Source organism: Vespula pensylvanica, chromosome 1 (genome assembly GCF_014466175.1).
Source record: "Vespula pensylvanica isolate Volc-1 chromosome 1, ASM1446617v1, whole genome shotgun sequence".
NCBI lineage: Eukaryota > Metazoa > Arthropoda > Insecta > Hymenoptera > Vespidae > Vespula > Vespula pensylvanica.
Window position 1 is genome coordinate 3,466,955 of NC_057685.1, and position 14,923 is coordinate 3,481,877.

General features: G+C 32.5%; 2 protein-coding genes across 5 annotated transcripts; both read right to left on the reverse strand.

Annotated features, from left to right (window-relative positions):
- Positions 1 to 500: 500 nt before the first annotated feature.
- Positions 501 to 2,670, reverse strand: LOC122636329 (FMRFamide-related peptides-like). The gene is made up of 3 exons (XM_043827445.1): positions 2,463 to 2,670; positions 1,050 to 1,414; positions 501 to 799 (listed from the first exon to the last, which is right to left on the reverse strand). The coding sequence occupies exons 1-3, from the start codon at positions 2,463 to 2,465 to the stop codon at positions 676 to 678; spliced, it is 492 nt and encodes a 163-aa protein (XP_043683380.1). The 5' UTR covers positions 2,466 to 2,670; the 3' UTR covers positions 501 to 675.
- Positions 2,671 to 4,602: 1,932 nt separating this feature from the next.
- Positions 4,603 to 13,891, reverse strand: LOC122628757 (lutropin-choriogonadotropic hormone receptor). 4 transcript variants are annotated; one of them, XM_043811367.1, is made up of 13 exons: positions 13,219 to 13,891; positions 10,745 to 10,816; positions 10,594 to 10,665; positions 10,458 to 10,526; positions 10,222 to 10,365; positions 9,937 to 10,077; positions 9,649 to 9,714; positions 9,402 to 9,545; positions 9,209 to 9,280; positions 8,837 to 9,129; positions 8,144 to 8,263; positions 7,889 to 8,083; positions 4,603 to 7,771 (listed from the first exon to the last, which is right to left on the reverse strand). In XM_043811367.1, the coding sequence occupies exons 1-13, from the start codon at positions 13,449 to 13,451 to the stop codon at positions 6,375 to 6,377; spliced, it is 3,018 nt and encodes a 1,005-aa protein (XP_043667302.1). In that variant the 5' UTR covers positions 13,452 to 13,891; the 3' UTR covers positions 4,603 to 6,374. The 4 variants fall into 4 exon arrangements, with proteins under 4 accessions (XP_043667302.1, XP_043667293.1, XP_043667311.1 ...); XM_043811358.1 differs by having other exon boundaries at positions 8,144 to 8,323; XM_043811376.1 differs by lacking the exons at positions 9,402 to 9,545; positions 9,649 to 9,714 and having other exon boundaries at positions 8,144 to 8,323.
- Between the last annotated feature and the right edge of the window lie 1,032 nt (positions 13,892 to 14,923).

Sequence of the window (14,923 nt, forward strand, 5' to 3'; positions counted from 1 at the left end):
ATGATCTTTTCTATATTTATGTAAGATTTAAGATTGAAAATGCAACTATTTTAGTAAAAAAAAATAATCTATATTAATTTGACATTATTAATTCATTCAAATTTATCAATATCAATAATAAATAATAACAATATACTAAATAATTTAAATTTTAAAAGCAACTAAATGTTCTGCAGAATATACAATCAGCGCTTCCTATCGAGGAAAGGTAACATTACCAGAGTATTAATGAGAACGCGCGATAATTGAAATAGACTTCATTATACATATTGAGTGCATTTAATACAACAATTACGTTAAATATTTTTTTATTTTGTAACACATGTTAACTTATTATTTAATAATCGCAAAGAAAATAATTTCTATTAAAAATCTCAAAAATGTGTACATAAAATCTGAAAACATTAATTGATACAACTTCTTCGAAGAAATAATTAACCTATAAATTAATTCGATCCAAGGTATTTGCCAAATCTTTCTGAAAATTAATAACAAAATAATCGTGTTGAATTGATTTAATCGTTTACATTAAAAATTATAAGTTCGTTTAGCTATGAATTTTTTCGAGTTTTTGCCGCAAAATTGCATAGAAGTCGCGTAATATCGGTATATAGTATCGCACTTATATATATATATGTATGTATGTATGTATTTATATGCATGTACGTAGATGCTTCAATTTATTCGTTCTCCTATCGTATTACAAAAACGTAATATCCTTGGTATGTAAGATCGTTCATCCTTGTTACCACTCGTTGCAGCCACTAACATATCCGAGCATATAGAATATAATTCATTCCTGGTTAAAAAGAAAGAAAAAAGAATTTCATTTGTGAATTATTATATATCTTCAAATGAAAAAATGATTATTTTAATAAAACTAACTGTTATTAGAAAAATAGATTAAATCGAATTATCTAACAACATATCAAATTTTCTTTCTATTATTTTTATATCTTTAATTAAATATCATTTTTGAATTATAAAATTTAGTTAAAACAAATATATTTTTTCATTTGTATCATTCATTATGTATCATTAATTGTTACCTGATAACATTCAAAGTATTTGCTTCTTCGTAGAATTGACCAGGCTGAACATTTTTTATATCCGACCGACCAAATCGAATAACAATATCCGGCGATTTCCACCGTGGATGTCTATCAACTTTCACTTCCTCCGTTTCAGTGTCTATACCATTTTCAGATTGACTACGGCCGAATCTTATGAAGGACGAGCCCATATTACTTCGACGTTCTTTCGAATCCTGTCCTTCAGAATTATCGACTCTTTGTCTTTTTAAGATGTACTCAAATTCATTTAATTTATCGCCATCAAGGGAGGTTACAAGCGAAGAAGATACCATACATTTGAAGCATATACAGATTAGTATGTATATCGATAAAAGAGATCTCTGTAATAAAAATATTTTACATGTTTAAAAGTATTAACTTTACTCGTCCATGTTTCATATCGCAAACTCTGTTTAAAACTTTAAATTTGTTTATAGGAAAAGTAAGACGAGGATAAAATACGATAGCGTTCATTTATTGCACGAGTTCGTGAAAGTTCAATTCTCGAACAAGTTAGAAAAGGTTTCCCTCGATGTTCGTATGAATTCGTACTTGTTTTCGTATTATCACAATAAAATGTATTTTTCTATTTACTTTTTTTATACTTCTTTAATTTATTTGATAACAGATCCTTTTATCTTCCGCGAAATACAAAATGGACGTAAGCCTATATATTCTCTTCTATCGTTGCAATCTCTTGGGACCTACTTTAGCAATTCGATCAAAACTTGTTCATAGTGAATAAAACAATATATTCTCTCTAACTTTACTGAATATACATACGAACATCAATTGTTATTATCATTTATTAAATAACTTTCGATAAATTCAGTTATTAAAATAATCAATAATCAACGATTGTGTTAAATAATTAAAACTCGTTGTAATAAAAATTGTTTATGAAAAAAATAGATAAAAAGTATATATGAAACGATATTTTAGCTTAGCAATAAACTACGTAAATGTATCTTGTTACGGTTAATTTCTATTATTAATTACTAGCAGACACGTACGCACGCACCCCCATATCCATATATTTAATGACATGAAATCGGATCTAAACAGCCTATAAACTAGTCGCTATATATATAAAATACTATATAATAAAATACACTGTATGTATGTAAACACTATATAATAAAATTTCAGATCGTATTTAAGCAAATATAATTATTGAATAAATAAACATAAAAAATAATATTGAAAATATTATCAGACAAATATATTAAAACCTCTTTTATATTTTAAGGTAAATTTCCTGCTACACCATAACTATCGAAGCTGATTGAGAGAACGAAAATGTACGAGAGGAAACGATATAAATTTTAATTAAAAAAGATAAGTTATTTAAACAAGAAATGAGATTGCGAGAAGAATATAGCGACTTACCATGTTGTAGATCGAAAGGAAAGTCCTCGAAAAGAACAGTAAAAGTAAAGTATATCTGCTTGAGATGTTGTGACCTGTTGGTGGTTGTTGTTAGAATGAGCGTCCTGGTATAGGGATGACACTCTTTATATAGGGATATACCCTCGGCGCAGCCACCAAACCGCCCTGCTGCGCTGGAGAGGAGATAGCTTCACCTGACTTATGATTGGCCACGCGTACAACACGATACCTCTACATTATTTTGATTCAATTATACCGCTACCGACCTACGTAATCTCCTTTATTATTTATGACTCTTGGCAAATAATAATCATCGGGGTTCTAACATGGATATCCAGCCAAGGAGAAATGACAAGGAGAATTTCATCTCCCCTTATGTTTTATGCTTCATTTAAACTGCGACACGTTTATGCACGTGTATCCATGCAGAAGCACTTACGACTCTTTCATGAATCCCGAATAACGTGCAACAGGTAGGACTGCCTTTGCCGAAGTAACAGGTATTCTAAGCTTTTCCCATTTTTTTCTTTCTCTCTTCTTTACGATTATATGCTTAATAAAAAATTTACCCTGCTAATACGGTCCCGAGTATCTTCATTCGGGGTAGTATTTCTGGGCGAGTTACGTTTCTTTTTGATTCTTTAAACATTTACTTTTGTTCTGACGTATGTGATCCAGTTTCTATGTTTTAACTAGCTAAATTATTATTTAGATGCCTCATTGTTAAAAATACATTTAATGAAAAAAATTGTCTTCATTTTTTTATTGCATCTTTCATTCTTTGATATTATTGAATCAATGTTTGCGTTTGTTTCTTTTTAATAATTATAAAAAATATCAAATTGCAATGCGAACTTTTTATCAATATTTATCATTATTATTTTTCTATTGCTTTCGGGGGTGTGGTTTCTCTGCAGAGATGGAGAGAGATTTTCCTTTCACCTCATTAATATCGGACAACGTACATTTTTTGCTACAAAAAGAAGGAATATTTTATTTATTAGGTCGAAGGTATACGACTAAACAATAACAGCATAAATTGAATCATGATTTTTTAACCAAAGGTGATGAAACATATAAGCACATTTTTCATCATATAAAAAAGAAAAGATACGCGGGAGACTAGACTTTATTTGATCCTTTTCACTTGTCTTTTGAAAGGGAAAAAATAGAGATAATCCACAAAATGAGACCTTGAACGAAGTACTCGGTAAAATATATTTTTACTAGTGGTCCGAAGGTTGAAGAAACAGCAGCTGTTACTAAAAAATATAAGATAAAAGACATTTCGTCTATAATTGTTCTATCATTTACATTATCTCGAGGTAACAAATTAATAATGGTTAATTAATTAGGATATACGATTTCTTTGATTGTATCAATGTCTTTCAAATATGCTGCTTGTGTGATTAACTCTCTCTCTCTGTGTGTGTGTGTGTGTGTGTGTACACATAAAATATAATATATATTATAACTGAATGGATTCTTCATGCTAGATTCTTCTTGCTAGACGACAAAAAATCTAACGTGATAATAATTTTAGTAGTTATAGTAGCCATCATATATGGTTGACCCCAGACGCCAGTTCATCGGCTTAACACAGATTATATATTTCACACGTTGTCACACCCTATACAAGATGTATACAATGCACGTAGGTCGCACTAAGAAACCTAACATTTTTCAAGATAAGGTACCGCATTGTTCCGTCATATAGATTTATATACCTCTGACATTCCGATATATGTTAGACAATCCGGATAAAAATGATAACGCTTGGAATAAACCATCTATATCTACATTCATCACGAATTTGACGCATAATGTTTGCGCATAATCGATCATCTGTATATTTAATTCATGTTTGAAATGTTTTGAGAGTATTACAAACATTTTATCCGTAGCTATATTAATATAATTATTTAAATCGAATATAATTCGCATTCGTGATTACTAGAGTTAATAAAAGTTATTAAGCTAGAAAACAAAAAAGTCAAAATTGTGATCTATAAATGATCTATAATTTCAAATGAACTTTCGAACGATCTGTACGAGTATTTAAAAAGGAATTATTTAATGAATATATAAAAGGGAGAAACGGAGAGGATTTCATTCTTTTATGAAACAAGAAAAGCATTAATTACTTTCGTTATCGATCTATATTTTTCTACACTTTATGTAGAAGATAAATTTATTGGCACCTTATAAATGTTAATGGTATTCTTACAATACTATCATAGTACGAAATTCTTATCACCCATTTTGTTTTCTATACTATTAATAAAACATGTTTATTAGTGAATTCATTATTATTCCTAAAAAGAATGGCAGCCTCCAAATGTATTGTGAACACGTATTTGTTTTCGTTAAATAAAACTATTAACTATGTCATGTGCAGGATGGAATTTGTCATAGCTACTATTATATATTAGTGGAATAATGAAAAAAAAAAAGAAGAAAAATCTGTTTTTATTATTATATGTACATACGGTATCTAGTAACTATGCGACTAGAATATAACTTAATTTCGAATTTGCTATTTTGATCTCAGGATCTTGTTATACAATGAATATTAATTTCTTAAACATTTCAATCTCCATACGCAAGAATAAAATTGTTTATTTCTTCATTAATAGAAATAGTTTATCCACTTTCATCGTTGCAATTAATTATCGACTGTTGTTACATGACATGCTTCCTTTTATCATAACTTTATTCAGCGTATAACTAACATTTCGTTAGTCTTTAAATCATATATAATATTCATTCATCATAAGCTTTAATACTGAAGGAAATTAATTGACGAGAGCGCGTAAGATAGATGAATGATATTACATACACAACATTTATTTATATATTTCCGTGTTTTTCCTAACATCCCGTACATGACTTCATCGTTGTAGTTGATTGAAAAATACACTTACAACAATATGAACGTATATGCGTAATACAGTAACTTCATTCATATTTCATTCATTTTTGTTTTTCAATGAATTTTTATAAATATATTATAAATATATTATTAGATATAAGACGTTTTTTATAATGCATCGTATCGAAAAGAAGCAACAGAACATACATTTTTATTAAGTGTGATATTAACGTCTTTATTGTGGTATTTCGTTAGAAAAAATACACAGTCTGGGTTGTTAAATTAAATAAATAAAACTTTAATCATTATTGCTCTAATGTCTCTAAGAAATTGTTTAAACAAAATAAATGGAACGAATGGGATAAATGCTTCGTTATATATGATTAAGAAATGCATTATTTGCAAGTTGATAAAAATTATTATGTCATGCCCAGACTGCGTTAATAATTATTAGCGCTCGCACATGTTGGAATGCTTCTCTTGATATTATGTAGTAAATAAACTGCTATCAGTCTTGTAATATGAAAATACTAACAACATGAATAATTGCCATTGATATAAATTCGTTTTTTTGTTTCTTAACATTTTAAATCATTTATATAACAAATATTTTATATAACAAATGCCCGCGAGGAGCATTGGAACTACATTGGTTTTACAGTCTGCTCCGTTAGCATATTAAACGGTATTTGACTGAACTAGTCATCGTTAGAATTATTTGACAAGGGCTATATTATTTAAGTAATAGTATATCAACGCTTGCTTATACTAATATTTGGGGATAGGATAAAGGCAATAAATTCAATAAAATCATATCTCTCCTTCTCGCGCCTATACGTAATCTGTAGCATCATGCATATCAGATCTTTATCCTATCCCTAACTATTTTCAAATAATCTCAGCGATAACGTCGATTCCTGTAGAAATCAAAAACGCATCGTACGCTATTTCATGAATTCGGATAAAAAACATGGCAGGTATCTCGTTATTTATTCTTAATACTGAAACGTGTCTCGCATCGTTCCTTCTTTAATTTGTCTCTATTTAGGTACGGCACTTTCTTCATCTTGCTGTTCGCTCATCTCAGCAGCCGAAGGTATAGTAGCCAATAAACGTACAGCTAATCTACACGGTGACGCAGGTGGTTCGGGTTCTTGAATCGCAAGTTGTCGTGTCAGTCGTGGCTTAGGCCTAATAGGTCTTGGAGTATTACGTGCACTGATTTCTAAGGAGGCTGTTGATCTTGACATACGCCACGTACTGGTGCTGGCAGTAGCTGCTGAACCTGACGAGTCATTACGGGATGAACTAAGGTTGGAATCTTGCGATGGTTTCCTAGTGACCAACCAAGACGATGTTCTTCGTTTGGGATCCAATAATCTCAACGGTATACCACAATGATGCGTTTGTCTCCAGGAATCCGAACGAGATGAAGAGAAATTCTCGCTAGAGGAAACGGACGAAGCACGTTTATGCTGTTTCTGTTGAATTTCGGCGATTTGGTAAGCGTAGTGATCGTTACGTGTATAACGTTGTCTTTGATCGGCCGCGCAAGGCCAAAGAAATCTAGCTCCCCACCACCGGTAACTGGGGCACTGGCTCGTTTCCAAGAGTTTCGAAGTGCAGACGCATGGTGCTTGGTGCTCCTTAGAAGATCTGTCTACCAGACTATTTGTATTTGCTGGTGTTTGACGGTTACTGAAATTCGAACTATGCCGACATCTGCCGATTCCTCTTGTCACGCGAGACTCTTCAATAGCTTTGCATATTAAAATGCAATCCTTTTTGAATTGCTTCGTAAGAATAGCATAGAGAAAAGGATTGCAACAGGAATTCAGTGGTAACACGAAAACAGCAAATACCTTTGCTTGCTCTAAGGACACTAATTGTAGTCCGAAAGCTGCGGTAAGCGAGAAGAATGCTATCGGTGACCAACACAAAAAGTCTGTGAACACAAGAAGTGCCATTCGTTTTGCGATACGAGAGTCGTTCGAATTCCAAGCTTGCGAGCCACGTATTGCACAGTACATTTTAAGATAACAGCCCATTAAAATTAAAAATGCTACTCCATTGATGAGCATTAGAAAGACTACGTAAACTAAGGCTGCAGTGCCACTAGTCTCAAATGGTAAACATATCGCAAACTTCCTGTAATCGGAAATACCGAAAAGCGGTAGAGTAGCCATCGATGTAGCAAATCCCCAGCCAATCGTCATGATATAAACGGCATGCTTTAACGAAAGTCTTTTATTGAGATGCATCGCATGGGTTATTGCATAATTTCTTTCTAAGGTGATCACAGCTAGCGTATAGACGCTTAATTCGGAACTCAGGACGCCAAGAAATCCTGCTAATTGACATCCTGCCGACATTTGCCAAGGTATGGCATACATTTTGAATTCTCCTAGAGTAGATGCATCAAGCACAGCCAATAAACCTATAACATTTTTTTTTTTTTTTCTATAAATCAAATACTTTCCTCCACTCTCCGACTTTTTAATTATTTATTATCATTGTTATGAAAATCGAGGAAATGTTTTGTTGACGAGCTCACCTAAATAAACACCCATAAAAAAATCAGCTGCAGCTAAATTGCATACTAAAAATCGAGGTACATCCATCTTGCTTCTCGAAAATATTAACACGAATACTACAGTTCCATTTCCAAGCATAGCAAGTAGAAAAACTATCCAGACTCCGCATCGTAACGTCCACCAATCGAACAGATCTTGACATGGTAAAAATGGACCTGAAAGATTGTTATAAATTGAAGTCATATCTCACGATAGGAATGTGATAAAATACTAACCAGGCTGTGGTAAGCATTGAACATGAGAAGGCACTGTTTGTCCCGGTGCTGCATTCTGCCCAATTTGTTCCTCAATGTAGTCCTCGCTGTAGGGTGGTACGTTGCCGGAATATGTAAAATCTGGACCAAAGTTATCCCAAAGTTCGTTTAGTTGCGACCCAAACTTATCGCTCAAATTATCTAAAAAGTATAATCGCTATAGTACTGATTTAACTGCTTGTCAATTTAACGCATGCAAAACTTCTTGAATGAGGTTTTTCTTGTACCGCACACAAGTATACACAAAGTGTAACAAGAGCTGTGAAATGTATGTATCAAAAATGTTAATTGTATTAATTATGAATTTCATATTAGTTTGCTGTTAGTTTGACATTCCTGACAAGTTATGTACTAAGCAGCTTACCTTTATCATGTTTTATTTTATATCATGCAAGATGCAACCTTAATAATTCAGTTGGCTGTGAATTATAACATGTAATAAACTCTGTTCTTATTTCCATTAGAGATATGACAATACAGGCGCGCGAATGATTTCATGTAAGCATATATAAATAATGTGCATATATATATACATATATATAAACAATATAAATAAAATGAAATTCTTACAAATATCTTTCTCTCAACATAGCATACTCTTGTTTCATTCACATATTACACGAATACAAAGTAAAAATAATATTAATGACTTACTTAGATGAGGCCAAACATCGCCGAAACTAGAGTTCCATAAGGTCATGTCGAATTCATTATCCGTAGGGAATAAAATAGATTCTTGTAATGACGATTTGGTCACGGTGTCTTCTATCTCGATTGATAGAAATGAACAGCAGTGATAAGCGTACGAAAGAACCATGGTTTGCACGCGTGGGAATTTATCAGGTGACGGGAATTGTCTTAACGCTGGATTATTAAAAGTTTTCAAATGTAACAAGCCTGCAAGTCCATTAACTGGCAAAGTTGGGAACACGTTGTTTCCAAGATTCCTAAAAAAATCGAGGAAAATTTATATAGCAGCCTAATATTAGAAATGCATTTGAAATTTTATATTTTCTTTATACTTACAGATCCTCCAAATGTTTCGTCTCTGTAAACGCACCAGGATCAATGTAATCTATGTAATTACTTTCTAAATCCCTAAAAGAGAACTATACATGAAACGTGTCAACGGTATTTATCAACATTGACATTCCTATTTATGTGTATTTTAATCATGTATTTATAATATATTGAAACCATCCAAGAGAACATAACTTACAAAACTTGAAGTTTTGATAATCCAGAAAATGCATCTCTCGAAATTGTTTTCAAATTATTATTTGCTAATAGAAGATCATGTAACATGTTCAAAGTTTTAAAAGGTGCATCGGATATCGACGAGATCGCATTGTTTGCCAAATCTCTAAAACAAGATTAAGATATATATTGTATAAAATAAAATTAACGATAAATAATAAGTATACAATACGTAAAAATTTTAAACGCAATATAACTCACATACTTACAAGACGCGAAGATTATGGCAATTTCTTAAATTTGGAATTTTTGTTAAATAATTCGATTTCACATCACTGAAATGAAAATATATTACATGTGCGTGTGGCTAGACTCCTCTTATGTCATTATGCAATAAGATGAACAGAGAGACCTACATTTCGCAAGCCGTCTAGTAAGAGTAATCAATTTCAATTTCGATACAAACACATTTGCAAAAAGAGATCGAAACTATTTTCGTTAAGAAATTGTTCACGCGTTTTTAATTAAATGCATGCTGCCATCATAGAAAAACTTACAAACTTTTCAATTTTGGACATTGAACGCAAAGATCTGGCGGAATTGCTTTAAGCCGTGCACGATCTAATTTCAACACCTCTAAAGAACTCGTTCCATTGAGATTGGGAAAAACTCTCATTTCTTTTATATCAGACAGTATTCTGTAACATATTTTTTTCGTCATACATCAGTATCAATGTAACATTTGTTTTTAAATTATTCAAAATCTTCCTTATATACGATCAAATAAAATTCACAGAAAAACATTGATAATGTTCATTTCGCGAAAAAATACATGTACTTACAACTTACGAAGTTTATGAAGATTTTGAAAAGTATTATCGTTTATCTGTTTAATCGGATTTCCACGTAAATCGAGTGATATTAAACTGTCAATACTTTGAAATATATATCCGTCGAGTTGTTGTATTTTGTTGTTAGAAATGGATCTGTGAGAAATTAGAATAAAAACTATTTTTGATTATGTAAGTAATACGAAGTGATATTCAGAACATGGATTGTAAAAAAAAAAAGAACTTACAGATCTTCGAGTGCGTCAAGTTTTATAAGAGCAATCGGAATTTCTGTTAAATAATTGTCATCGAGTTCTCTGAAAAATATTAATATTAATAACAACAAAAATCTAAGTGTGATACCGACAAAATTCAGGTACTCACAATACTCGAAGACTCGTCAAATTTTCAAATGCATCTTCATGAATTGTATATAGGTGATTACGTCGTAACGACCTTGAAAAATTGTACAAATAATTAGTTATATTAATAAGAGAACATTTTATTGATTAAGAATATATGTATATCTACTCACAAAAATTCAAGATTAGAAAGTTGATGAAAAACGTGCGCCGAAACACGCGTTATATTGTTGTTTGTCAAATCACTGAAATAAGTTGAAAAAAAATATATATATAAATATTATAAAATTTTATTTATAATAATCTAATATTTATTAATAATCGTGTATATATATATAATATGTTTCCTTTTAATATCAATTTATTTCAAATAAACGCGCGAAATAATGGCTTCTTTATCAATTTAGAAAATTATTACCATCTATAAATATTTATATAATCTAATCGAGCATACAAAAGGTATCCATATTTCTAACGTCTAAAAGTTATGCGTATATCAGAACGATATAAATAATTCTAAGCCAAGCAACCTTTCTGTTAGAGCCCGTAATATTGCTGGAATCTAAATCTGCAGAGTGCTCGCAGAATTGTCGCTCGCGCTTGAGAGATAACTTTGGAAAAAAGGAGAAGAGAAAAGAAAAGAATATAATAAAGTAAGCTCAAAAAAGTATATAACTTTGTGTGTATGTATGTATGTGTATTAACACCATTCTTTATATATTTTTTGATATATATTTTTTTTAACAAATAAAATTCAAGCTGTATATTAATCCGAATTTTTGTCTATTTGTTACATGAGTTAAATGGAGTCTTAAAATTTATTTTCTCTCTTTCTCTCTCTCTCTCTCTCTCTCTCTATCTATTTATCTATTTTTCTTTCTCGTTAAAGTTAAAAAAATATTTTTAAAAATATAAAAAATTCAAATCGTATACTATTAAAAATTTTTGTCTACGTAAGTACTACGCAAATCAAGTAGTTCCTAAATTTGTCCTCTCTCTCTCTCTCTCTCTCTACCTTTCTTTCTCTCGTAAAATTTAAAAAGAATTATTTCGAGAAGAAAGAAAGGAATCATTAAGATTGTAGCATCATTGGAATTAATTAGTGTGCGCAGAATGAAAGAAACGTGAGCAGGTATAGGTAGGTTACGTTGAAGTGTCACACTCGTCAAGTACGGCCGTGACCTCGCGCTGAAATATTTCTCACCGATCGACCGACATCGGTCTCGCATGAATCATTTTCTTCGACTGGTTTTCTCTAAGCGAAAACATATCTAAGAAAAAGTTTGATCAGTGCGTGCGCCTCTTCTCTTGCAGATAATCAAATATTTAAAGTTTTGCAGAGATATTGGAGAAAAAAAAAATATATATATATATATATATATGTAGAAATTGTACTCGACACAACAGTTTCATAGTGATCGATGACTTAGTATTTATTGACATTAGATCCTAGACGAAACAACTCATTCGCTTAGTCTGACATAAAAATAGAATTGTATGTTGAAATTAAGATTTTCGATTAGATGAGAATTTAAATGTAGCAACATACTAATTTTATAGTAGAGAGTGAATTTCGAATAAACCAATTCCATCGTTCTCTCCTCATCGTTCATTGTCAGAATCGTATACATGTCTACTCGCACGAACGTTCTCTCATTCCAAGCATACTTTCGTTCAGTTCCATAATTCGTACAACGCGAGCAACATAAAGAGTAACAGTTTCGACACTCCTAAAATACTGACTGGTAGAAATTTAAGTTTCGACAGTCATAAGTTCTAGATTTCTTTCGGAGAAACTCTTAATAGCTTGATCGTAAAAAAGAAAAAAAAAAGTTATTTGCCAAAACATTACGAATATAATATGACAATGTCGTCCTCAGATTATTTCACAACGCACAATGTGAACTTCATATATTATAAAGTAATAATAATGACTGAATATGTATATTTTCTTTAAAAAATACAATACCATTTATGAATGAAAAATATTATATAAAAATGCTAATTTTATTACTCTGATTTCCTTAAATTTACTTCGCCATTTAATTCCTAAGCGCGCAATATTTGAAATTGTCCTCGAGTATGGTTAATATTTTTCGAACGATTTGTCTCTCTAAATCGTTAGAAAATAACTAAATATTTTCATCGTGATCTTCGATTCGATAAGTAGTTTGACGTGGTATCAAAAAAAAAAAAAAAGAAAATAAAACAAAACAAGAAAATTAATTTCTTCGAATTACAAATAGATTAGATATAGACAACGACACGCCTAGAATTGTTCGACTTGTTTCGTTTGAAAAATGAAATTACGAGAGATTGCATTCCTTTCGGCGTCGTGTATCCGCGTCTTCGAGAAAGAAACCAAAAAAAGAAAGAGAGAGAGAGAGAGAGAGAGAAAATACGAGCATACTTCAAGAATACACGCTTCGAAGGGCGACACTACATTACTAAACTACTACTATACTACGCTATTCTACTATTACTCTACTACATTATTACTATACTACTACTACTGTTATTACTACTGCTACTATTACTAACGCGACGATAGTAAAAATGACAAGACAGAACGTGACAGCTGACGCGTGACTTTCGTCCTCTAATTGGATGCAATGAAAAGTGCATCCTTCTTATTTATGATACTTGCAGTTTAGTGATATTAGCCGGCGATCGAAGAACGATGCTTTCGAAGGACCGGCTCTTTAAAGCTGATAAAAAATCTGGTCCGCGACATATGAATCCTCGTCCATCGGCTGTGACATTACAAGTCTCCATCGCGGTGAGACTTCGAAGGATAATTTCGTCCTGAGCGTAAGAGGTACGACAGGACAACATCATCGCCAAGACGATCATCGTGCCGTAAGTAAAATGCAGGCGCATGCCGATCAAACTGGCAACGTTTTATCGTGGCAACCCTCTCTTCTCTTTTTTCTTCTTCTTCCTCCCTTTCTTCCGTTTCTTTTCTCTTTCCTCGTTTCTTCTTTTCCTTTTTATCCTCGATATTGGCCACACAACTCGCACGTACTCCGTCGCCGTCGCCGCCTGCGGGCCAAGGGAAACGAATTCCGAGCACGCACGAATATTCCGCCTCGCGTTTCTCCGCTCGAAATATAACCAAGTAACCTTCCAAAAGAAATGTCTGTGGCCGCACGACGACGACAACGAATTGACCAAATTTAACTGAACGAATCAACGTCGAATAATTATTGTCGCTCCTTCTTGATAAGAAGAAAAAAGAAGGGAAAACACGAATTATTTTCTAAGAGTCGACATACATACATACGACCAACAACCACCAACATCATTCACATCGCGTACGTACGTACATCTACCTACGACGTTGTACGTTCACTGACTGGATCTCGGTGTGGCGAACGACAAGCGCGAAATATCCTGGTGGAGGGGATGCTCGTACACTGATTTTTCCTCTCTCGTTCATTCGATATATATTGTACACAACGCTTGGCCTTTCTTCGACCCCCACTCTCTTCCCTCTTTCCTTTCCTCTATCCTTTTCTCTCTCTCTCTCTCCCTTTCGTCGCACGCGCCAACTCCAACTAGGACCAATCGACTTTCTCTCTCACCCTACTCGCTGCGTAAACCTTGCCTCAAGATTGAGAAGCGCGCGAGAACCCTTCGTATATGCATTCACGTACAGTCATTATTATTTCTTCATTATCGTCAAGGAAAAAAATACTCAAAGGGATGAATTTCTTCCCCTTCCCCGCTGTCTTTTATTTAAAAGTATATATATATATAAGAAAGTATGTATATATATGTATATGTCATATGGATGAAAAGAAAAATATTTGTTACTTTTATCGTTAATTATTGTTTTTTCCTTCATTTATCTCGAGCTTATCTACTTTATAAAAAACGATACGATCTGACTATGAAACAACGATGTATCTACTTTTAGGTTAACGTAGAAAAGATGAACAATTTTTTCTCTCACATTTTTCTTTTCTTTTTCTTTTTTTTTTTTTTTTACTCTTGTAAAAAAGAAAAAAAGTGTTCTTTCGGAAAGCTCGGGCTCCAGAATACGACGAAACCATTTCACGTTCCTTCGCGTTTATCTCTGACGTCATAGATCGTTCGTCTTCACCTTATATATCCCGCGGAATCTCGGACGCGTAACCTCGGATTCCGTTTCCGATTTCGATCTCATATACATAAGCGCAGATCCTTCCTCTCCACAGTGTTTCGTAAGTTTATTAGCTCTGTATTTTGGTGTCTACGGATGACAAAATTCTTTTATTATTAGAATTAATAAGTATTTGAATTTGTTTTTAAAACGTTCGATCCAGTTATTCTGCATTTCTTTGGTCACGTGACCATGATCGATCTGTCAT